The 25351-nt window shown below is 42.8% G+C and overlaps 1 protein-coding gene across 4 annotated transcripts in view; it reads left to right on the top strand.

The window, feature by feature from the left end:
• SIM2 (SIM bHLH transcription factor 2) overlaps positions 1-25351 on the top strand; it is a 97110-nt gene that overhangs the window by 34037 nt on the left and 37722 nt on the right. For all 4 annotated transcript variants that reach the window (XM_075593782.1, XM_075593784.1, XM_075593781.1 and 1 more), the window contains exons 2-3: positions 466-548; positions 21483-21572. In XM_075593782.1, the coding sequence (XP_075449897.1) occupies positions 466-548; positions 21483-21572 (173 nt within the window). The remainder of the gene's footprint in view (positions 1-465; positions 549-21482; positions 21573-25351) is intronic.

The raw sequence follows: 25351 nt of genomic DNA, 5'->3' as shown, positions 1-25351 counted from the left end.
AAAATCAGATTTATGTGTGCCAAGATTGCACCAAAAAAGCAGTTTATGACGCTAAGTAGATATGCCCTAAAGTCAGGAGACCATCATGTTGCTGGATACAGATAACACCTTAATTGGCTAATTAAAAATGAAAGTATTTTTTTTCTTAAGGTTATTTTGCTTTCAATGAAATCCTCTTTTTGAAACACTAGGGTCCAGATATATTACACTGACATTCTTCAGTAAGTCGATAAAAAGATGCAGAAATTGGATATTTTTGCTAACACTGCACCCATCTCTGCATTTTGCTGTTACTTATATCGTGACTGTTCACATATGAATTAATAGCAATTCATTCCTTTCAGATAGTTGTTATTATTAAATGGGTCCTTGGTACTTCTGAGAGCCTGATCTAAAACACCAGTTACTCTGTCCTAGAAGGTTATTGTCTAAAGTTGTAACCATAGCTATTCCTTTTTTCTCCAGGGTTAGGAGATGCCTGGGGACATCCAAGCCGAACTGGACCATTGGATAACGTGGCCAAAGAACTAGGATCTCACCTACTTCAGGTATCAGACAAAATATAGACATGCACAAGCTCAAAACCCAGACCCACAATATTATCGATAATATATATGTATCTATTAATTTGCATAAGTTGGAGCGCTAACTGGGAAAGGGACCTCAAATATACAGCAGTGAACAAAGAAGCCCCAATGCCCATCCAATATGCCAAATTATTTAGTATATTGCTAAATGTTTTTTCTGTGTTTTTCTTCCCGTAAGTATGGGTCATTTAGTCCAATCCTTAGACCAAACATTCCAAGTCTGCAACCATGTTAAGGTAAACCCTATCAGCCAAGATGTGTTCCGTTCTGCGATGGGTCAGTGGGCATTTCCATTAGGTTGGCAATGAGTTAGACATAGGAATTGCCAAGTTAGGAGATACTGCAGGTTGGGTTTTCAGGACTCTTACAGTCTTATTGTCTGTTACTGAACTCACATATATGGGAAAGACTTATAGATTGACAGGACTTCTAGTTGCGTTACAATCATTCGGCTGTTTTTACAGGTCACAAATAATAGAAAACATTGACTTACATTGCACACTATTGACAGAAAAATAGTAGACTATCCTTTTGTCAAAGCATACAATGTTGTAATTTCTACCTGTAGATATGTCTTTTGATATATAGATTTTCAATACTAGAAAATCTAGAAAGGTACTGGCTTGGCTTTCACAAATGATTTTATTTGGAGTATGAAAATACACTTGCGTTTTTAGTCTAGATCTTAAGGAAACAATATCAAAATATACCTGCATTTTATAGTGATAGGTGGTGAAAGGCAGGGTTGCAGACCTGTCTAAACATATGTGATGGTGAAGGGGTTAACCAGGCTCATCAATAAAGGTCAAGCACACATGGTTAAGCCTGACCCGTGTGTTAGGGTCTTAGAGTGTCAGCTCTTGGACCCAGATGTCGAAAATGTATTACTGCAACTGTATATTAATTTTGCAACAATACAGATTTATGTGACTTTTGCCTTTACTGGGGTGCTGGATCGGGAGATTTCTAGGCTGTAAGTTTCAGGGTGGGTTTGTCGGAGAAAGTCTTTAGAGAATGTGGCTATGTATCGGGGTTCCATAGTTATGGGATACCCCAAAAGTTGTATCCGGGAACTGAGTGAGATTCTTGGATACAGCCAAGCACATTACTCCGCCAAACTCTGACTCTGAAAGAGTTATTGCGGCTCACCGCCAGGATCCCTGCTGCAGCATCTTCCAGACAAGGTAAATGGGTATGAAGGGGTTAAACTATGTCTGCGGCTACACACGGAGTCCCTAGTGTAACAGGGGATCCCCAAAATAGCAGTGATACCCAAATGTATGCCCAGGTACACTGAACCTAGTTTAGGGGTTCAGGGGATGCTCCAGCTAAGTTATAAAGCTGAGCATGATTACAGTATCTAAAAGGTTTAAAGGTTATATGTTTAATGTGTGCCAAGAATGAGGCTAGTGAATGTAGGGAATAGATACACTCACTCCATCCCTGACACCAGAATAGGACTCATACCTTTTAGCACACAGAAAACAGGACACAATATATTTTATTAACTGGTTATAGTTTAATGTGTATATACAGTATATATATATATCAAGACCAAGCTTGATGCCTGTCTGTGCAGAGTCCGTACTTGAAAGCCTCAGGGATGCCAAGGTGTTAAGGGGTACTGCAGTTAGACTTGAGTACCCACGTCCCTGGCTAACACAAGGCGATCTGGCAACCATTTGCCCAAACCCAGACTCTGTGGAGCCTGGACAGCGGATGGGCTCAGTATGCAAAGAGGCAGAGGTGCCAGGTTGGCGCATGCCCCTTTTGCAAACTGAGGAAAGGTGCCCTCCCGGCTTTACAACCCGGCAAATTGGTGATTGGCTGTCATGAGAATTCCCACTTTCTGATAGGCTGTTCCGGTTAGTGAATGAAAGCCTGAATGCCTTAAGAGAGCTTGCAGCCAATCAGGAGGGCAGATTCCAAGCGCCAAACCAACAGCGGCAAATTCAAAGATGCTCAGAACTGAATAGGCGCAAGCCAGCGTCAAAGATTTTCAAATCAGCCCAGCTTTTTAGAACGTAGCAGTCGCGTCTGGCATTGAATGCCGAAAACAGTTCCACGTCTTTTGCGAGTAACTACCGGTCATTTGGAAAGTACTCTAAAAAGGTCATCTTGGTGAATTTCGTTCCAGAAACGGATTTATTTGTTAGCCCCGTTCCCAGTAAATGTGTTAACCTCTAATTGTGTAACTTTGTGTGGCTGCCTTCAAGAGAAATAAATTACCATTTATTTTACCATCTTGTTTCGATCAATCAATGATCCCGGTAATAAAAAGGTGTTAAGAAACCTGGTCTCCCGTGACAACATGTGAATGTGCGCGCAAGTGATATTCTTTATTGGATACACACACACACACACACACACACACACACACACACACACACACACACACACACACACACACACACACACACACACACACACACACACATATATATATAGCAAATGGAAATATTACCATATGCTCATTTGCATGTCTTAGACAGGTCTGCAACCCCGCCTTTCACCATTATCACCCAGCACACAGCACTTCCACTGCAACAAGGGATTCTGGGAAATGACATGCAAATGACATACACATACACACACACACCTTTTGTATCTTTATTTATATAGTGCCCCCAGTGTATTGAGCGCTTTACAAAGACAATACAGTACTATACAGGGAATTATAATACAAGAAGTGCAAAAAAGTCAGACAATAGGAAAGGAAATCCCTGCCCCGGAGAGCTTACAATCTAAGTGGTTTGTTGGGAGAGTCACAGAGACAGCAGGTGAGAGAATAAGTGCAGTAGGTGGCAGTGCTTGGCCACAATGGTTGGTAGGAGTGACTGTGGGTGTGGGACAGTAGTCATTAGTCTTGGCTATTGAAATGCTTCACTTAAGAGGTGTGTTTTAAGGTTTGTCTGAAAGATGGAGAGAAGGTGCTTGGCGGGGATATTAGGTCAGATTTAGGGGAAAATATGAGCAGCTCAGTTTAAGTTTAAGGAGGCAGAGCACCATCCACTAAGATATAGCCAGGAGGCAATCCAAGACTTGGGACTGCATTGCAGGTGCGACAGTACGAGCGGATAGATATACCTGTGTATCATCTGAGATGATACCCAAGACCAAAATAGTTGATGCGGTCCCCAAGTAATAGTGTGTAGAGAGAGAAAAGATGAGGTCCAAGAACAGAGCCATGAGGTACACCAAAAGACAGATCAACAGTAGATGAAGACATGTTAGCACCAGAGAACATGCGATGGGAGAGGTAAGATGAGAACCAGGATAGAGCTGTGTTGTGGATACACAAAGAGTTTGACTATAAAGGACAACAGAATGATCAACAGTATCATAGGCAGAAGAGAGAAAAATATAAATATATATACAAAACCAATAAAAAGATCTTTTTAGGTGCTAAGGCTACATGCAAAATGAAGTTCTACAGGTGAATCATTTGTTTTGTCTTTTTGCACGGGAAGGTTCTGACATGTTACAATACACTGCAACGGGGTTGACCAAATGTCCCTTCCCAGCCCCAAATTTGTATTTTTAATTTTATTTGTGATTACAGCAAAATAATTTAAAAAAATTCCACTGTGTTCATTTTCCAGAAGAAATAAAGAAGACAAATATGAATTCAAAGCAAGATCTGTATTTTATTGCATTGCTGTTTTAAAAAAAAACAAAAAAACAACACAACCCGCACAGTTTTTATTAGGACATTTAATGGGGCATTTATTAAGGTTGTCAACCTTTCTTCTTTTGGAAAATGCAATTCATAACTGAACAGCAAGTCTTTTATCTCAGAGCTATTTGTTTCCACCCCAGCCTAAATATGTATGGGATTTTATTAATAGGGTTTGTGCATACCGGTACGTGTGCTTGTAGCAGCATTTAATCCCTTTCAATTTTTCATTTGTGGCCGAAAGCCCTGTAGGTTTGCACTGAATGTTACTATTATTGGAGGAAAATACAGAACAGGCTGCAATAATCTCTCTCAATACCTGTACAATCTCACTTTGTGCAATGTGTTTTTCATAAAGACTTACTGTATGCCATGTTTCTATTTTTTATTTGTATGGCTTGGGCAGTTCAAACCCCCCCCCCCCCCCCACACTTGTTACATCACGTGAAATTGCTTCATCGCTCAACGACACAATGTTGATTAGGATATAGTTAAACCTGATGAAGCATTTTGGCTGTAGACATATCTGTCACTTACTCCATAAACGTACTTTTTTTTTCTTCTTCTGCAATTTATAATTCCACAAAGTAATGAAAAATCCAACTTTGCCTGGGATGGCTAAGAAAACGCTACGTAAGACAATAGATGTAGCGGATGATTGTATTGTCCTATGCGATTCAGACAGATCTGTTGCAATAATTAGTTAGCTGTTGATAGAATGTGGAGTCAGGGGCGTACCTATAGCCCAGGCAGCCCGCTCTCTCCCCCCCCCCATCGATGGCCCTGTTGACCATCTCCCTCTCTTCTCCCCCAGATAGAGGCAGGCGGGGGGAGATGATGGTATGCGGCGGCGGGCCACCAGAGTGAAGTAGAGGAGCAGCCGGCGAGGAGTTAAGGAGTTGCACGGAGGCAGAGCAGGACGGCTGGGGAGGAGCACGCACCAGTGGTCCAACCTGGAAGACTTTCTTACTTCCAGTGTCTATGTTGCTACAGCGCGACCCTCCCCGGCTGTCCTGCTCTGTCTCCGTGCAACTTCTAACTCCTCTGCTTAACTCTGGCGGCCCACCGCATACCATCATCTCCCCTCGCCTGCCTCTATTACCACCCTGTCCCACAGGTAGGCATGGAGGAGGAGGGGGAGAGAGCTGAGGGGAGATGAGGAGGGATGATGAGGAGAAACGATAAGGAGGGGAGAGAGCTGAGGAGAAATATCCTCCAATTTAAATCGAGGCGAAATTTTGTCCTAAATCTACGGAATAGGTTCACTTATAATGGGGCTCTGAATTTATTTTTGCCCGGGAGTCCGCACATGTCTAGCTATGGCACGGTGTGGAGGCATATAGATGTAACACCCCAAATATAGTACTTGTAGATTAGGTGGACTCTAGAGTTCAAACCTGAAATGATGTGTCAGGAGAAGCACAGTTTAAAAGGGAAGCGCCATAGCGCGGGGTAAGGGAATCAGCTCCAGCGAGCCCACACCCCAAGCAAGTCCTACTTCAGGGTATTAAGTATGCACGGAGCTCTAGAATTTAAAGGGTCTTGTGGGCAGGGCCGATGCAAGGATATTTGGCGTCCTAGGCGAACCGTTAACTTGCGCCCCCGCACACAATTCACTTTCAGATTATTTATTCTCTCTATACAACTGAAAAATTAAAATGTTAAACCTAATAGAATTTTTCTAAAATTCAGACACACTCCCCCATCTCTCCTCGTCATTCTCGTCCCCCTCTCTCCCTGTAACTCTCCCTATCTCTCTCCCTCCCCCCTCACTGTCATTTTCCCCGCTCTCTGTCATTCTGCACCTCTCTGTCATTCTACCCCTCTCCCTCTGTCATTCTTCTCCCTCTCTCTTTGTCATTCTCCACCTCTGTCATTCTCCCCCTCTCTCTCTGTCATTCTGCACCTCTCTGTCATTCTCCCCCTCTCCCTCTGTCATTCTCCTCCCTCTCTCTTTGTCATTCTCCACCTCTGTCATTCTCCTCCCTCTCTCTCTGTCATTCTCCACCTCTTTGTCATTCTCCCCCCTCTCTCTCTGTCATTCTCCCCCTCTCCCTCTGTCATTCTCCTCCCTCTCTCTCTGTCATTCTCCACCTCTCTGTCATTCTCCTCCCTCTCTCTCTGTCATTCTCCACCTCTCTGTCATTCTCCTCCCTCTCTCTCATTCATTCATCCCGCTCTCTGTCATTCTGCACCTCTCTGTCATTCTCCCCCTCTCCCTCTGTCATTCTCCCCCCTCTCTCTTTGTCATTCTCCCTCTCCCTATGTCATTATCCCTCTCTCTGTGTCAACCCCCCTCCCCCACTTTGTCAGTCTCTCTCCCCCTGACACACACAAACACACACAGGGCTTTCACAGAATACACACACACACAGGACACACAGTGATACACACACCCTCACCTCTCTGGTCCACACTTTTCCCTCCTCTGCTTGGCCCTGCCCCCAGGTTCATTACACCTCCTCCTGATTGGCTGCATTACCCAGCAGCAGCAGCAGCAGCAGCCAATCAGGATGGAGGAAACTGCCCAGCTCTCTCCCTGTTCGGGGAAATCCCCCTGCAGTTAGAAATCTGCCACGCCCAAATTCTGCCGTCCTACGCCTATAATATCTATTATCTCTAACTGTGCATGCAATGTCTTGTATATAATGTATACCCTGTTCACTTATGTAACTGTATTTGTAAACATGTATTATTTGTCATCTTAACTCTATGCCCAGGACATACTTGAAAACGAGAGGTACTGCTGCGGCAGCTATTATTCTAACAAATCGCCGTTTTTTCCCTGGCTTTTTCCTGGAATGCGATGCTCTTCACCTGGCGCATGCCGCGTTCATTTTGCGTTCCCAGCCACGGGTCATGCCCGGCTGACGCGCGGTTGATGCGTTTATTGAGAATGGTTCGGATTTAATAGGTTGCAATTCTTCGCGTGTCCGCCAGATGGCAGATATTCATGAATTGTAATGCGCATGCGCATCAGTAATGTGTCGACTTGCAGGTGTTTCGTTTAAAAAAGATACCACAGTGTGCTATTGTAATTTGGCCTTGAGACTGAAGGAAGAGGTTGCAAAAATGTATCAATTTAGGCTTTTCATATTAAAGAAAGACAAAGACCAGTTTCGGTTACAGTATTCTCCAGAGACCCGCCCGCCATGAGTGTTCAAGTGCAGCCCGCTTTCCAAAAACCCGACAGAAGTTACGCGTATTTGATATGGGCCGCGATTAATGCAACAGAGGATAAGACGGCAACAGTTGTTCAAATTTACCAGTATTTTGTCGAAAACTATGACTTTTACAAATTTTCGCCAACTCCTCATACATGGAAGCGTGCAATAAGGAAAAGGTTATGTAGCGATCCCTGTTTTTATCGTTTTGAGCCACAATTTGTTGGAGGGTATTGGTGTGTATCACCGGCTTTTTCCTGTATCTATGATCATGATGACGGCAAAAGGCGAAGGGTCGTGTTAAAACCAACTAAGAAACGACAGTCACTGCCAAGCAATGCACCAGCACTGGCTTCCAATGACGGTCCTGCCATCAGTGACAACCCTGAGCCTGAGTCGGATTTCGCGTGCAGTTTCGATCAAGCTTGCATGTACCTAAGCAATTTCCAGCTTCATCAGCTGACTACAGGTGGACTAGTCCCGCTGCAAACTATCGACGTGGATGATCAAGAATGCTGGACTGGCAGTGGACCGGCGCCGGCGCCAGCTGAATGGGAAATTCTATGGTGAGTATTGTTGCCATATTATTTTCTGTGTTTTTTTTATTTTGACAATACAGTATCAATATCGGTGTGATTCAAAAGTCAAGCGATTCTCCTGTAAGCAATATTATTGGCTGAGCGGCTTCTACAGTACTGTACTGCAGATACTGAACTATTGGTGGAACGCTAGGCACATGCGCATTGGAACCTTCTTGAAATACATACAGTATGTGTGTCATTACATCGACGGTAGGCGCATGCGCATGTGAACAGGAGACGCCCCCCGAGAAAATTATTGGTGGGACTGACTGGGAACTTCTTTAGGGGGCTGACCATTACAGTAAAACTTTTCTTTTTGTTTTTCCTCAGAAAAGAAAACGGCTAATGGAGGGATTTCGATGGATAATATCACTTTGTGTAACAATGCCTGCACATTGCTGAATCGGATTTTAAAAATCACGTATCGGAGTCTACAGTTTGGTGGCCGTTGTTATTGATTAGGATAGAATACTGTACCTGAAACAGTATGCTGATGTTTTCCGGCCGTACAGTATACTGTACAATACTTTTTTATATACAGTATACTGTGTAATAAACCCGAAAAAATAAAAACTATGCATTTATTCTACATGTATCACATACATTATGTGTCTTCTACAGTATACAGTGCCAGTACATACAGTACAGTACAGTTTGTGTCTTCTATTATTTTTTAATACTCTTATACTGAGCATGCCTACAGTATACAGTGCTGTATGCCTCGACATTCTAGAAACACTGTATTTTGTTACAGTAGCAAAGGAGAAAATGGAACAATGTAAAACAACTCAACATGTTCTTTTATTGGTGGAGTAAGTACAAAAACATTTATTTACAAATACTGTACAATGTAGAAACATTTTAAGTGCACAGCAATTCAAAACATCAACAGGTGTATGGTTTACTGCTACATTTGTGAAAACATTTATGTCAGTCAGTGTGGTTTACAGTCACATGTTTTAAAAACAAATTCTTTATTCATAAAATAAGCAAAACGCAACATCTCTTTTATTAAAGAACGACAAGTCAAAACATATACTGTACAGTGGGATGGTGTGCAAAACAGTCTGCACCAGTACAGTCCTTGAGGGCAGCAAACAGGGCGGGTTTTCAGGGTAACCTTTGAAAACTGTGCCTGTTTGCGGCCCCCAGGGACTGGAATTGTGCATGTCCTGTGTGTGGACAGCAAGTTAAAACATTTCTGTATAAATACAAGTAAAAAAACACACAACAACAACAACATCTCCTTTATTTAAGTACAGCAGGTCAAAACATGTAGAGTACCATACAGTTCAGCACAACAGTATGGTTTTACCTGTGATTACAAAAAAAACTTTATTCATAAAATACAGTATACAAACGAAACATCTCCTTTATTAAAGAAACATATACAGTACAGTGGGATGGTGTGCAAAACTGTCAGTCAGACCTGCACCACTACAGTCCTCGAGGGCAGCAAACAGGGCAGGTTTTCAGGACAACCTTGAAAACCATGCCTGTTTGCGGCCCTCAGGGACTGGAATTGTGCAGGTCCTGTGTGTGTGGACAGCAAGTTAAAACATTTCTGTATAAATACAAGTAAAAAAACACACAACAACATCTCCTTTATTTAAGTACAGCAGGTCAAATCATGTAGAGTACAATACAGTTCAGCACAACATATGGTCTTACAGAAAGTCCTCCACATTGTCCGTCCATGGCCGATTCCTTGCATGGCGCAAAACGCCATTAATGCAGTCTCGAACGCCTTTCATTACAGGATCTGTAATTGGATAAAAGCGCCGCATTTCATTCCGAATGTTCTTTCTTAAATTGGCAGGAAGCGCCTTTTTTACGCGATTTCCATCGTAGTTCACTTTGAAGGCCCAGTCGCAGTACAACGAGTAGGGAACATGGTGCTTAAAAAGTAACTAGATAGAAAAAGGCTAAAGCGCTCCAATGCAGGTATATGAGAATTAAATATGCCTTTTTAACCACTAAACAAGGTATAAGGAATGAGTAATGATATTAGTGCTTAATATCCAATGGTATGGGTACTATCCTCCTGAAGACAGGTGGTAGATGGTACTTGCCCACCCACCATCAGTCTCATTGGCAGGTTCCCCTGAACAATATAATACTCACATACCCTTGAAGTGGTAGGCAGCTTCCAAAATATTGTTGACAAGATAAATAAGGGAAGGAAAAAGTGCACAAGCAAAAACGGAGCAGGAAGGACCCAAAATCAAAAAATGAATTAAAACGGCACTTTAATGTGACAAAGACCCATCCAACGCGTTTCAAACGTCACAACGTTCTTTTTCTTGAAAAAGAACGTTGTGACGTTCGAAACGCATTGGATGGGTCTTCGTCACATTAAAGTGCCCTTTTAATTCATTTTTTGATTTTGGGTCCTTCCTGCTCCGTTTTTGCTTGTGCGCTTTTTCCTTCCCTTATTTATCTTGCTTAAAAAGTAACAAGGCATACTTGTGGGGTGCACCAGCACTCTTCAATCTATACTTCTCCCTGAGCGCCGGTGGCAGATCGCACAGGGTGATGTCGGGCACCGTATCGATGCGAGCGACTGTAGGTCTTTTGGGAGCGGGTGTGCTTGAGGCGACGGGCGATGGTAGGTTGTCTGGGAGGAAGCTTTCCTCCGGTCTTGGTCGCCGTGTTGTCTCCTGGCGTGGTCTTTGACGGGGTTGTCATGTCCTCCTCAATGGCATACATGTACACTACATCTTCTGGTGGAGGGGGTGCGCTTGGTGATGGAAGGAGGTTGAAGGTCCCATTCATCACATCCATATCACCCCCCTGCTCCAGCGTCGGGGAAACAGGGGCATTAACACCTAGCAAATAATGTATGCCCGCTATGTCAGCCTCTATCTTCTCCATCCGTCGATCCATCCGTTGATCCATATGTTGCATCCATTGATCCATATCTAGCATCCGTTGATCCATATGTATCATCCGTTTATCCATTTGTAGCATCCGTTGCTCCACATTTAGCATTGTCTCCAGAAGCAGATCTATCTTTGCTAGCACAATAGAGTTCCCGGGGAGATCCACACTAATCCCATTCAGCATCCGGTCTAATGAGCTGCTTCTTGTGCATGGCGTGTGAACATCTGGGTGGATGGGTGCAACGGAGGATGAGATGGGGGTTCCGTGGAGAGAAGCGGCAGCGACGTCGAAGAAGAGTGGAGGAGGTGACCTGTGGATATCCGGTAGAGGAGAAGCAGCAGCGTCGTCGAAGAGGGATGGAGAAAGTGACCTTTGGATTTCCGAGCGAGAAGCAGAGTCGTCTAAGAGCAAAGGAGAAAGTGACCCATGGATTTCAGAGGCAGCGTCGTCGGATAGAACTGGAGAAGATGGCCTGTGGGTTTCCGGGAGGGCGGCGGCAGCGTCAAGGACGAGGGGTGGAGAAGACGGGCTGAAGATTTCCGTGACAGCGGCGGCAGAGTTGTCGAAGCGTATGTGAGGAAGTGGTCTGCGGGTTCGATGGGTTGGCTGCCAATCATTTTGCGTCGAGAGTACATCACCGTATATCTTCTTGACATAATAAGGCTGACGTCTATGAAAACCCTTAGCCTTTGGGGTCAGCAGAAGGTTTTCTTTATTGGCCTTAGCCTGTCGCTTTTGCCTTGGCGTGGAAACGGCAAACGCCTTTTGCTTTTTCTGCTTGACAGGCACGGCAGAGGCGAGTGGGTTCCTGCGTCCGTAGAATCGGGGTTGCTCCATGGAAGCAGGTGGCACAATGCCGTATCTGGACAAGGGCAAGTTCAGATAAAGATCATCGAGTGGTGGGCTATGCAAAGTGTGTAACCTTTTATGCATGGCGACCAGGTACAGGTGTTGGAAGTGGGCGTACTCTCATGTGAGTCATTACCGTATAAATACACCATCCATTTTGTTGATTCACTGCATATTGAATACACATCGACTAAACATCAAATATACATTCTTGTGTTTGTATTTCTTTCTACTCGCAGCAATGCCTGTTAAAAAGATTTCCAAGGAGCTCAGCATGCCAATTAAGGACATGTACTCGAGCGGACACCGAATTGCTGCTATCCAACGCTGGTTAGCTACTTATGGCATCGTTGTGCCAGCAACCACCGTGAGCTATCATGCACACGGAAAAAACAGACACCGCAAAAGGGCACCAAGGGTAACTAACGCGTAAGTATATTTATACAACTTAAAAATAAAATTAATTTTAATTTAAATCTAATATTTTTGTTATTTCTGTTGATTTATATTACAACAGTATATATATTTTGTATATTTATATTTATATTACAACAGTATATATATTTTGTATATTTATATTACAACAGTATATATATTTTGTATATTTATATCAGTATAGTATACAGTATATAATTTGTATATTAATATTTATATTACAACAGTATATATATTTTGTATATTTATATATAAATTTTATATTGCTGCATATTAATAAAACAATATATTTTCTTTACATTGTAGGGAGACAACTCTTCTGGTGGACAAAATAAGTGAGGAGAATGATGAGAAGAGTGCATTAAGGGTCAAAAACACTCTGCAGGAAAAGCACAATCTGAATGTATCCGAGAGCAGCATAAAGAAGATGAGACGCAGCATTGGATGGAAATATGGACGTGTGAGATTAGTACTGGACAGTACAGGAGGTAAAAGTGTTGTTTAGGAAACTGTACCGCTAAAATTATTTATTCCTTGTCATTACAGAGTGTACCCCATGATACGGGACGCAAACAAAATCAAAAGAGTGGTCCAGGCCCAGGCATGGATCGACAGTGGGGAGACTTTCCAGGATTGCATCTTCACTGATGAGTCTACTGTGTCGCTGGAGAGATTTGCAAGCTTTGCATTCCACAAAAAAGGCCGCATATCTTTGAAGCCGCGGCCAAAACACCCCGTGAAGCTGCATGTGTGGGGTGCCATCTCTAGGTGTGGACCAGGATGCATTGTCATCTTTTAAGGTAAAATATATCAAATATAATGTAGCCTTATGCACTGTACTTTACTAGTGTAACCTTACTGTATGCACTGTACTGTACTATTGTGCAGTTTTTTGAGCACTTTTCTTTTCTTACTATAGGAATAATGAATAAAGATTTCTTCCAAGACAACATTGTCCCTGAGATAGTGCAATATATCACACGCGAGTTCCCCAATGGTCACCGCTTCTACCAGGACAACGATCCAAAGCACACAGCGTCAACAGCGCATATCCTTGAGCGCGGTATCAACTGGGTGAAGACGCCAACGGAGTAAGTGCAGTAGACCGTGTCTCATTTTCCCCCCCACTGTTTTTACTGTGTACTGTATCTCTTAAACTAACTAATTGTCCTTTTTTTCCAATGACAGATCGCCAGACTTCAATCCGATCGAAATGGTCTGGCATCAGCTGAAAGACCATATCCGGAAAATGGCGAAACCCTCCAAAAAGGACGAGTTGTTGAAAGGCATAATGAGTTTTTGGAACGATGTACTCACCGTGGAACGCTGCAATAAATATATAGACCATATTGCAACTGTGTTGCCCATTGTGATCGCGCGTAATGGGCAAGCATCAGGAAAGTAGTACTGTGCAGTAGTATTGTAAGTACAGTATGATACAGGTAAGTATGGCACAGATTTTTTCTTTCCCAATAGTCAGAGTATACAGTACAGTAGTTACAGTTTTTTCTTTACAGAGAGAGCAGCACCAGCCATCAGGTTACATACAGTAGTATTTAACAGTAGTCAGAGTATATAGTACAGTAGTTCCAGTATACAGTAGACTAGTTTGACAGTAGTACAGTAACTGCCTACTAACTGGTCATTTTTTTTCTTTTCAGAGAAAGCAGCACCAGCCATCTAAAGTAGTACTACATATCACACAATGCCATAATACAGTACGCACAAACAGTAACTGCACTAATTCTTTGTTTTCTTGTCGTTTCAGGAAAACGGGGTGGCCTGGGGGGAGGTGGGTTGTTGTGTCCAGTCTAATCTGTTTGTACAGTCAAATGTACAGTATATAAACAGCAGTATTGATGTACACAAAACCTCTCCTCTCTCAATGAACTACTGTACTGTACATGGAATGAGGAACAAGATAACGATGGAAAAAATAATATTACTATGTACAGTATGCTGTGTATATATATATATATATATACAGTATATATATATTATACATTACAGTGTATATATATTATTACATAATATTCTTATAAATGTGCATAATTCATGTTTCTCCGTGTTTTACAAATGTTTTCTAAATGTTTATCCAATTTCAGTCTGCCAGAAGAAATTAATAAAGACTGCATTATGTATTATTCATGATTATTTTTGTATTTTTTTGTTCCTATGAAATAAAATAAATATTTATTCACATTCCTGGTAATCATAACCATTGACAACAACCCCCCCCCACAGTATAAGAATGAATGTCAAAACAACATGAATCAGTTAATGGTTTTTTTTACTCTCAATTCTCACAATGCTGTGCAAATCAGATTTACATTTCAAATTCGAGAAGGGATTTTCCAAAGCGTTACCATAAACAAAGCCTCAAAGGGTTGGGGGGGGGGGGGGTTGGGTGAGTCATGTGCAGTAATCAGCTAGCTCCCATCTCAAAGAGGCTTAGAGTATACGCAGGTGCAGTGAGGCAATTGACGCTCGGCTAGGGACGGATTAAAAACACAATGACTAACTTCAGAAAATGAATGACTGTGGAGGTGTCTGTCGAATGACTCTGTGGAGAGGGGGGGGGTTGGGTGACTCATGCGCAGTAAGCAGCTAGCTCCCATCTCAAAGAGGCTTAGAGTACATGCAGGCGCAGTGAGGTGATTGACGCTCGGCTAGGGACAGGTTAAAAACACAATGACTAACTTCAGAAAATGAATGACTCTGTGGAGGTGTCTGTCGAAAAGAGTTTGTGTGTGCGTGGGGGAGGGATGAAGGATTAGTTGTGCTGCAGTTCAAAGAAATTACATACTGTAGAGTAGAGTACAGTAATTTCAAAAGGCAGTTCATCATAATAATTTGATCACTAAACCCCCAAACACAACCCCCAAATACAGAGCATAAAAAGCAAGTCACTTTATCTCCCTGTGCCTCAGGCACCAAAAACATACAGTAGATTGTGAGCTCCACGGGACAGGGAGGGGCCTGTGCCTGCAAAATGTCTCTGGAAAGCGCTACGTATACTGTAACTAAAAGCGCTATACAAAAACATGCTATTATTATTATTATAATATCAAGGTGATGCTCTGTGCAAATCAAATTCGAGAAGGGATTTTCCAAAATGTTGCCGTAAACAAAGCCTCAAAGCTCCCGTCTCAAAGAGAATTACATGCAGGCGCAGTGAGGCTTTGTACTGTAGCTCGGCTATGGACGGATTAAAAACACAATGGCAAGATTCAGAAAATTAACGACTCTGTGGAGAGGGGGGGGGGGGTGGGTGACTCATGTGCAGTAAGCAGCTAAGCAGCTAAATAGCTCCCATCTGAAAAAGGATCACACACAGGCGCAGTGAGGCTTCGAAGCTCGGCTATGGACGGATTAAGAACACAATGGCAAGGTTCAGAAAATTAACGACTCTGTGGAGAGGTGGGGGGTTGGGTGACTCATGCGCAGTACGCAGCTAGCTCCCATCTCAAAGAGGCTTAGAGTACACGCAGGCGCAGTGAGGCAATTGACGCTCAGCTAGGGACGGATTAAAAACACAATGACTAACTTCAGAAAATGAATGACTCTGTGCAGGTGTCTGTCGAATTACTCTGTGGGGAGGTGGGGGGTTGGGTGACTCATGCGCAGTAAGCAGCTAAGCAGCTAAATAGCTCCCATCTGAACAAGGATTACACGCAGGCGCAGTGAGGCTTTGAAGCTCGGCTATGGATGGATTCAAAACACAATGGCAAGATTCCAAAAATTAAAGACAGCCGCATGAAGTTCAAAGCTAAAGACATACTTTAATTTCAAAAGGCAATTCATCATAATAATACACCCCCAAATACAGTACGTAAAAAGCACACAAATTAACCATGTGCAGTCAAACGCACAGGGTCGCAGACAAAAGCTACAGTAAGATGGTTTTTGCAGGCTTGTGGAGAAAAAAAAAATTACAATAAAAAAAAAATTCTTAATTTTTTTTTGGTCACTCACTCAGGCAAGCAAGCAGTGGTGGGTGAAGTTACAGGCGCATGCACAGTAAATTCCTGCTGTCAAGCAGGAATGTGATTGAAACCCGACACACGTTCAAAGGAATGGTGTGGGAGAGATGTACTGCATTGCACAGAAGATAAGAAGTTGAAATACCCTGCAGTGCAGTTAATTATCCTGAGTGAGGGGAGAGCGCTGTATATGCAGAAATGTGACACTGTTACAGTACTGTACACGCCTATGCGTTTCAACAATTTTCAAATGGGACATACTGTACAGCAGCACAGCACCGCAAATGCATGTATACTTTAAATATGCAAATTTACAATTACTGCGCGCGCACACAGACTGTGTACTGACGTAGGTTGAACCGCGAAGGTATTAGACTTCCAAGACAACAGCTCGCAAACGCCCCCCTGAGTTTTTACACTGCATTGCAGTATTGCAGACAGCGAGAATAAAACGACACAAAACCGCACATAACCGGGATAATCGGAAAATCGCGGATCTAGCCGATTTAGACTAAAGGCGGTCGCCACTGTAACTCTCAGTGTATTACTTTCGGGTAACACATGTTATAAATAAATAATGGTAGAACTGGCCCTGCTTGTGGGGAGTTTGAAAGGGGACAGTCAGAGAAAAGGCAGTTAGGGAGACTGATGTCTTTTTACAGTAGACATGACAAAGAGAGGACATCAATGACCGCGGAAGATGTGGAAACAAAGGAAATAAAAAAAGTTGTGTGTGCCGAGCACGCGCATTTTAAGTGAAATTTCTTTGTTTTTTGTCACAGTTTTGTCACAGAAATTGTATTTGTGATGGTGATGTTATTAATTAAAAATCAAAACAAAATTTCTGTCACAAAACGCAAAGAAGTTTGACTTAGAACGCATATTTTAGCTATTTGCACTTCTATATTTATAGCAACTGTGAATTCCTTGTGTGTGCGTTAGTGTCTGTTAGTCGGTGTGTGTCAGTCAGTGTGTGTCACTGTGTATGTGCGCCTTTGTGTGTGTCACTGTGTGTGTGTGTGTCACTGTGTGTGTCACTGTGTCAGTCAGCCAGTGTGTGGTATCATTGTGTGTGTGTGTGTGTGTGTGTGTGTGTGTGTGTGTGTGTGTGTGTGTGTGTGTGTGTGTGTGTGTGTGTGTGTGTGTGTGTGTGTGTGTGTCAGTGTGTGTGTATCACTGTGTGTCACTGTGTGTGTGTGCGCTTTTGTGTGTGTGTGTCTCACTGTGTGTGTGTGTGTGTGTGTGTCAGTGTGTGTGTGTCACTGTGTGTGTGTGTCACTGTGTGTGTCACTGTGTCAGTCAGCCAGTGTGTGGTATCATTGTGTGTGTGTGTGTGTGTGTCAGTGTGTGTGTATCACTGTGTCTCACTGTGTGTGTGTGTCTTCCAAGTGTGGTTGTGGGGTGGAGGGTACGCTCAGCATGTCCCACAGGCTCTCTCAGTGCTCCCCCCACCTCTCCTCCCTCCGGCGGAGCTTTGGGACACGGCGCATCTCCCGGCCGAAGAGGAGGAGATCTTGGGGGAGCCGGGCACAAGCGATGCTGTGTGGAGGTGCCGTGTTCTCAGTGCGGGGGGAGAGAGAGTGTGTGTGTGATCCAGGGGATCCAGCATCGCCGACCCCTTCCTGATCGTTACTGGACACGAGCTGTCCGAGTCCCCAGGCCCAGAGCTGCCCCACCTCCCCCCGGTGGGGAAACGGCACCCGGCTCTCTTTAAGAGAGCCGGCTCTCGCGCTGATGCTTCCTCCCTTCTGTCAGCCGGAAGTTGACGGCAGAAGCAGGGAGAGGAAAGAGCAGTGACCGGCACCGCTGCTGCTGATGCCGGGTCACTGCTATGTGGGGTGTCGCCTCGCTGCCGGACCTGGGACAGCTGGGAGAGTTGTCCCAGCTCTCCCACTTTGACGTCCGCGGAACCCATAAGGGGCGATCACGAAACCCCAGTTGAAAATCACTGCTATAGGCGCTAGCAATATAGGGCATGTTCTTAAACTGAAAACAATAAACACTTAAACATATTTACAGGCCTCACAGTGAGGCCCTCTGCCAGAACTCCTAGGAATCTGCTTCTAGAACATTGGTTGGCGCTACATATATCCTTCTATCTCCCTATGGTGATATCAGTGGTTCAAGACATGCAAGGGAATCTCAATCCCTTCTGCACAGTCATCCTACATCACATGATGGGGAAGGGCCAATACAAGAGTGATCCCACCCAGTAAACCCATTAAGGTTGTTAACCCCTTACATTACTTAGTAGTCCCCAGAAGGGGCTACACAGTTATAAAAATAAACATCCAGATATAAATAAATAAAAAGATAGAAAGAAAAGCCTCTAGTCACAAGCAAATTGATAGGCAGGCAGAGTGCAAGAGTGATAGTAAAATAGAAACAGAGTATGGAAACCTGAGAGCGGAGGAGAAAAAGTACAGTAGTTGGTCAAAGCCCAAATGAAACAAGGAAATACTTTTATTCACATTCCAGTGCATAAAATACAACCTGGTCAGGACATATAGAGAATTAGAAGACGGGACCTGGGATAAAATGTAGGAACACAGAGTCACCCTCATTACTACACATCCACAACTTCACAGAGATGGTAGGGAATTAACAGAGACAGAGGAAGGCCTGTTTCAGCGAGCAGCGTGCTTAGGGGGCTCGTTCTATGAAACTACAGCACCTTTAAATCCACTCTTTAAAACCACTCTTTAAATCCAGACCAAGCTCTGATCGCTTGGGTGATTTACTGATCAGCTGGACTGGTACTGATCTGCCTGGAGAATAAGCTAAGTGAGGACACAAATATATATATATATATATGTATATGTATATATATATATATATATACATATATATATATATATATATATATATATATATATATATATATATATATATATATATATATGTATATATATATATTTTTATATATATATATATATATATATATATATATACTGTATATAAGCAGAGATAAAGACACAATGGGGTCTCCATGTGCAAATTTGACACATCCAGTGTACACTTCATACTCCCAAAGACCTCCTATTTCTCTGTATAAACCTTATCAGAAGTTAACACAGGGAGGATATAAAAGGGATGAAATAGTTGCATTTGATATCTTAGTTAATGCATTAATATTGAGATAAATGTGCTTAAAATGCATTTCTTATAATTAAGGTTAGGATAAAATCAAGAGTGTCAAACAAGGAAACAAGGATGCTCACTGGAAAGTGAAAGTCAGGGGTGGAAATATTGCTAGAGAGGTGCACAGGGATATTTAGGCTTGTTAGTCAGTCCCAGTAGACCCCATCCAAATGGCATCAATTACATTAATGACACAGCTTGGGCAGACATTCACTTCCACATGCTAGCAATGCCTGGTTCTATTCAGGCTCAGGTTGCACATTGTTTACTTTCAGTATTGTCATTGAGCATTGTCATTTTCAAATTTCTTGGCTCAATGATCCAGAGATTGTCTCCGTAGATGATTCTTCCTGCTCTGTCACCTGCTCTTGTGTCATAGAAAAAACCCAGACGCACCAATAAGCCCAAATGAAAAGAATGGCTTACATTGTATTTAACAGAACAGACATTTCTGCCCCTGAAGGACTTCATCAGGACAAGTATTCTAATACGGAGCTTAAATCTTTATCTGCAAGGTGACTGCACAGCATATTGAAGAGGGACTATTGACCTTCAGAGACCCATAGCTCAAATGTCAAAATGACCAATCTGGAAGCCTGCCTCATACATCCACATAAATCCAACTACTTTATCTGTGGTTGAAAAAATGTTATGCTCAGCATGTAGCATTCAGTGCTTGAGTAAAGTGACGTGTTACAAATAGCTCTGGCAATGAAAAGGCAATCTAACTGTAATGCCCCAGTATGGGTCACACAAGCCATACAGAGACTTTCATATGCTGTTTAGGGCTCTGTTCTGAATATGGGACCATGTCATTGTAAAAAGGTATTGCTGCCGGCAAAGTATCTAGCCTCTCAATCAAATAAACATCAACAGTTCTTAAGTAGTAAGGGGCTTGTAACTTTGCCAAGTGGCGTCCAATTATGTATAAGTAGATATACCGTATTTGAACAGATCAGGATAAATTTGTTGTTGGATGTGATCATGTTCAACAGGGTAACAAAAGAGGCTTTATAGGGTAAAAGTAAGGGTACCGTGCTTTGGAAATATCACCGGCCCCTTCGACATGTGAGCTTAGGAAATCTCAGTACACTGTAACTGAATAAGATGGTGATGGGATACCGCTCACGCCTAAATATCAACTAAAGTATAGGTGAAAACCTGGTGCAAGTGGAGAAATATATATGAAGAACCATAGAGAAAGTGACAAAGTCACAGCCGTCCCATATTCTTTGCACACATGGTAATTTATACACTATAACTGAATCCATGAAGAACTTTTATGTTGGTTTATTAAAAGGATACCACAGTGTACACAACACATCTGCACTTCCCCAAGACCAATACTCCAATTTGTAACTATAGATTAAGACAGGGGTGCTCAACTCCAGTCCTCAAGCCGCCCCAAAAGGTCAGGTTTACAGGGTATCCCAGCTTCAGCACAGCAGGTATGACTTTTTGGGTCTCATCAGTGTGAGGTTGGTTGCTGGCTCTGCAATGTGAAGTTATTACTTGGGTATAACCAGACATTAAAAAGTTATGGTGGGTTAAAAAAAAAGGGATAAAAACCCTTCACCGTACAGTGTACAGCAAATAAAAATACCACTTGTGAGCACATCCACGTCTCAGACAGGTCTGCAGCCCGGCTTTCACCATTATCCGTTAGCACACAGCGCTTCCACTGCAGCCAGGGATTCTGGGAAATGACATGCAAACGAGCACACAATGAGTCACTCTTTACTTCTTATCCATTTTAACATGTGCCCCTATAAGTTTATGCCTGCCGCATTACACATCTTTTGCACTGTGCTCATTTGCATGTCATTACCCAGAATCCCTGGCTGCAGTGGAAGCATTGTTTGCCAAGCGATAATGGGGAAGGACAGGGTTGCAGACCTGTCTGAGACATGCGAATGTGCCCACAAGTGCTATTTTGTATTGACGTTTTAAACAAATCCTTATTCATTATAAAATAAGTTAAACTTCATATTTGTAAATAAGGATAGGAATGGTACTCTTACCCGCTCGCACCATCAAACATTAACCACTGCACCGTGTAAACCTCCCATACTTTACATGTAATCGCACTGGGAGCTCTGATAACTTTTCCGTAGTGGTGACTGAATCAGCAAATATGTTACTACTGTAAACGGATATTGACTCTGTCTTCATTTCTTTAACAGACCCTGGATGGCTTTGTTTTCGTCGTAGCATCTGATGGCAAAATTATGTACATTTCGGAAACGGCCTCCGTACATCTGGGGTTATCACAGGTAAAATCCCACGTATTATTCATGTTACGCTCATGCTCGGGCAGATATCACACGATCATGTGTCAAAATGTCAATATTTTCGCGCAGGCTGAGTAAAAATAAGCCTAAACAAGAATATCACAAGGCACTGCCCATTTTTCTAATGCTATTTAATACGCCAAGACTTAGCGACGTTTCGACCAGAGCGGTCATTTTCAAGTGGCGAGTGGCTCCCCACTTGAAAAAGACCGCTCTGGTCGAAATGTCGCGACGTTTTGGCTTATTAAATAGCATTAGAAAAATCGGCAGTGCCTTGCGATATTCTTGTTTAGTTTTACTGCTTGGATTTCCAGCTGGACATCTTTCCACACACGTGCGCCGGTAATTATGTCTGTGCATTGATTATATGGTGTGCAGCAGACATCCCCCCCTTTTTCGATGGGTAATGACATGCAAGTGAGCATTTAAAATATGTCATTCTTAAAGTTTTGAGCTATATTGTTGTGATCAGATCAGAAGATCCCTTTTGAAGTACATCCCTTTAACACAGATGTGCGTATATATTTGTAGACAATGTAGTGGAAGTCAGGATGTAAGTTCTATGGCAGAGAGGAGTAATTGACGCCATGATTACTTTTATAGTTAAGGAATGAATCACCATTTGTATTATATGTGCCTTTTATTATGCCTAGTGTCATTTATCTGTCAAAGCAACGCACACATGATGGATATGAAGATATATGTACACAATTTAGTAACTCCTTGTGCCATCACAGTTTAATCACTATGAGCAAACACTATATGTACAAATATACACTACAATACAGTGGCCCCTGATGCAATCACACTTTGGTCAAAATATTTTAAGCCTACAACCCATTTCAGTAGGTCCTACATTGCCAATATTATACAGTCTCATGCATTAATTCCACTGCATAGAGAGAAGGGGAACAACACTGCAGCCAAAAGGCATGGGGTGTGTAACATACATGCGGGGCTGAAGGATTCAAATGTAAGAAGCACGATATGTGCTATGTATGACCTACAGTGCAGTTAAAACTGGTTAAAAAACAGAAATGCCCATATAATTATAGTGAAAATAATCTACAAAAATAGTGCAAACAACCCCCCGATATATACACGTCCCATGCCTATTGCAGCAGCAAGTGCATCCACCCCTTCCCTGGGGAGAAGGGATCTCTTCATGAGCTACTCACGCGGATGTGTGTTCTGGGACCCGCTGAGCTCTTGAGAAAGGCTCTTGCATGAGCCGAAACGTTGAGTCATTAAATACCACCCTTTTTTTGCATTGAAGTACCTGTCCCTTTTTTCTTCTATACATACTGTATATACAGTACAATACAGTAACCCCTAATGCCATCAACTTTCACACTTTGATCATTATGGGGTAGTACTATAGTGTACCTGAGAATGTAACACAGAAATTCCTCTGCGCATGTCTGCTCTTCAACGTTCCTTCTGTTGCATCAACATACACACGTGCTCCCTCGTGTTGCATGTCTCAAGTGGAGCGATCCTCTCCATGCTTGGAACCAGAAAGGTAGCGAATAGAGTCAAATGCACCGAGGTAAGTATAATGATAAAATGTCTTAGATAAAAGACTTCAAACTTACAATATAAAAAACAGCGACAGATTCATAGGGGTTGCAGTAGGCACTGGTGCTGGATGTTAATTCAAGCAGCGTCTGGCTAGCAAGAATGCTCCTACAGCTAAACACAGTTATTGTGGCTCACCAAAAACAGGAAGTAACATCGGTAAAGGATTGGTCAATCCCTACGCGTTTCGCACTTTGATGCTTCATCAGGGGTTAAGCAATAGAGACATCTTTCAAAGCATACATATATATCAAACCTGAGAATGTACATGTAGAGAATCTTCAATACATGTTCCTAGGTTGTAAAAGGGTTACAAATACACATGCATGATAACAATACAAGGGATATTTAACAAGTTAATCACACACATGGAATAACATTGGTGCCCCATGATAACTGAACTGAAAATCGCTTGAAAATATATATTTAACAAGGAGCAATAACTGCACAGTATCCAACTATATCACATCTGGAGATTATTATATGATTGGATGCCATTGTGTGCTCCTTAGGAAATCAGACAACAATACAGGTCTTAATACCAACAAAAAAAAAGAATTTATATATTTTTTCCATTTTTACAATTAGGGGGAAAATTCGGTTTCGTATGTCAAGCTATTTTTCATACTGGTATAACCTTCTGTCTCTGGTTCAGAGATTCCGTAATAAGTTATTACATTATATAATAAATCTTTTGTTCTGTCAGCAAAGCAGCTTTTGAGAGAGTATAACATGTTTTTTTGCCAGGAATTACATTTGTGTGGTTCAAAATAGGAAAAAAGAAATCAAAGGTTTAATTTGCTTACTTAGCCATCTCTGTGCCAGAGGACTGTACAGAGCAATGCGCGGCTCACCTCTCTTGCCGCTGAAGAGATAAGAAATGGTTATGTTTGGACACACATGAAGAACCAAGTGAGGACGGCAGTGCATTGCTTACTAAAGCTCAACTGGCAGCAAAGGGGTTAAGTGTGGGAGGAGCATGCATTGTGCTGTAGATGCCATCACCAGGGCCACTGACAAGGGGGGAGGGGTGAGAGAGCGGGACAACTAGCGGCATTTTGTGGGGGTATTGTGTGTGTGTGTATTGTGGGCTTTGTGGGGGTATTGTGTGTGTAGGTGGGTTTGTGGGGGCATGGTGTGTGTGTGTGTAGGTTTTTTTGTGGGAGTATTGTTTGTATGGTGAGGGTATTGTGTGTGCCTGTGCGTCTGGTGGGGGAATTGTGTGTATGTGGTGGGGTTATTGTGTTTGCCTGTGTGTGTGTGTGTATATTGTGCATGTGTGAGTGTGTAGAGGGTTTGGTGGAAGTACTGTGTGTGTGATGGGGGTACTGTGTGTGTGTGTGTGTGGTGGGGGTATTGAGTGTATGTGGTGTGGTTTTTGCGTGTGCCTGTGCATCTGGTGGGGGTATTGTGTGTGTGTGTATTGTGCATGTGTGAGTGTATAGAAGGTTTGGTGGAAGTACTGTGTGTGTGATGGGGGTATTGTGTGTGTGTGTGTGTGTGGTGGGGGTATTGTGTTTGCCTGTGTGTGTGTGTGTGTGTATTGTGCATGTGTGAGTGTATAGAAGGTTTGGTGGAAGTACTGTGTGTGTGATGGGGGTATTGTGTGTGTGTGTGTGTGTGTGGTGGGGGTATTGAGTGTATGCGTGTGTGGGGGTATTGTGGAGGGCGTAATTGAGTAAGGGGTTGAGTGTGAGAAGGGGGGATTGAGGGAGTGGGATTGAGTGAAAGGAGAAGGGGGTCGATTGATAACGGAGGGGGTGAGTGTGAGAGTGGGTGTAAAAGGGAGAGAGGAAGGGGGCAGGGAGAGAGAGAGGAAGAATTTAAGATGGGTAGAGTGAGAGATGGGGGAGAGTGAGAGACAGAGGTGGGGAGAGAACTACATGGAAAAGGGGGGGAATAAAGGGGAGTGAGAGAGTGAGGGTGTGTGTAAGATAAAGAGGGGTGGGCTCACAAGGCCGCCGACATGGGGAGCTCCGGTGGAAAAGAAAAAGATGTCGTCAGCATGTGCCTGGCCATCACCACTGAAGGGGTTAACGTTTAATACCATAAATCTTACAGACGTCTAAGGATAACATTTGCACCGCATCTTACAGATAATGTAAAACAAATATTAACTATTGCCGTGAAAACTCCATTCTTTTAATAATCAACCACATGGGTGTGTTCTCACTGAAACCATG

This window comes from Ascaphus truei, chromosome 3 (genome assembly GCF_040206685.1).
Source record: "Ascaphus truei isolate aAscTru1 chromosome 3, aAscTru1.hap1, whole genome shotgun sequence".
NCBI lineage: Eukaryota > Metazoa > Chordata > Amphibia > Anura > Ascaphidae > Ascaphus > Ascaphus truei.
The sequence above is the reverse complement of the archived record's forward strand: the minus strand, read 5'-3'. Positions and strand labels throughout refer to the sequence as shown.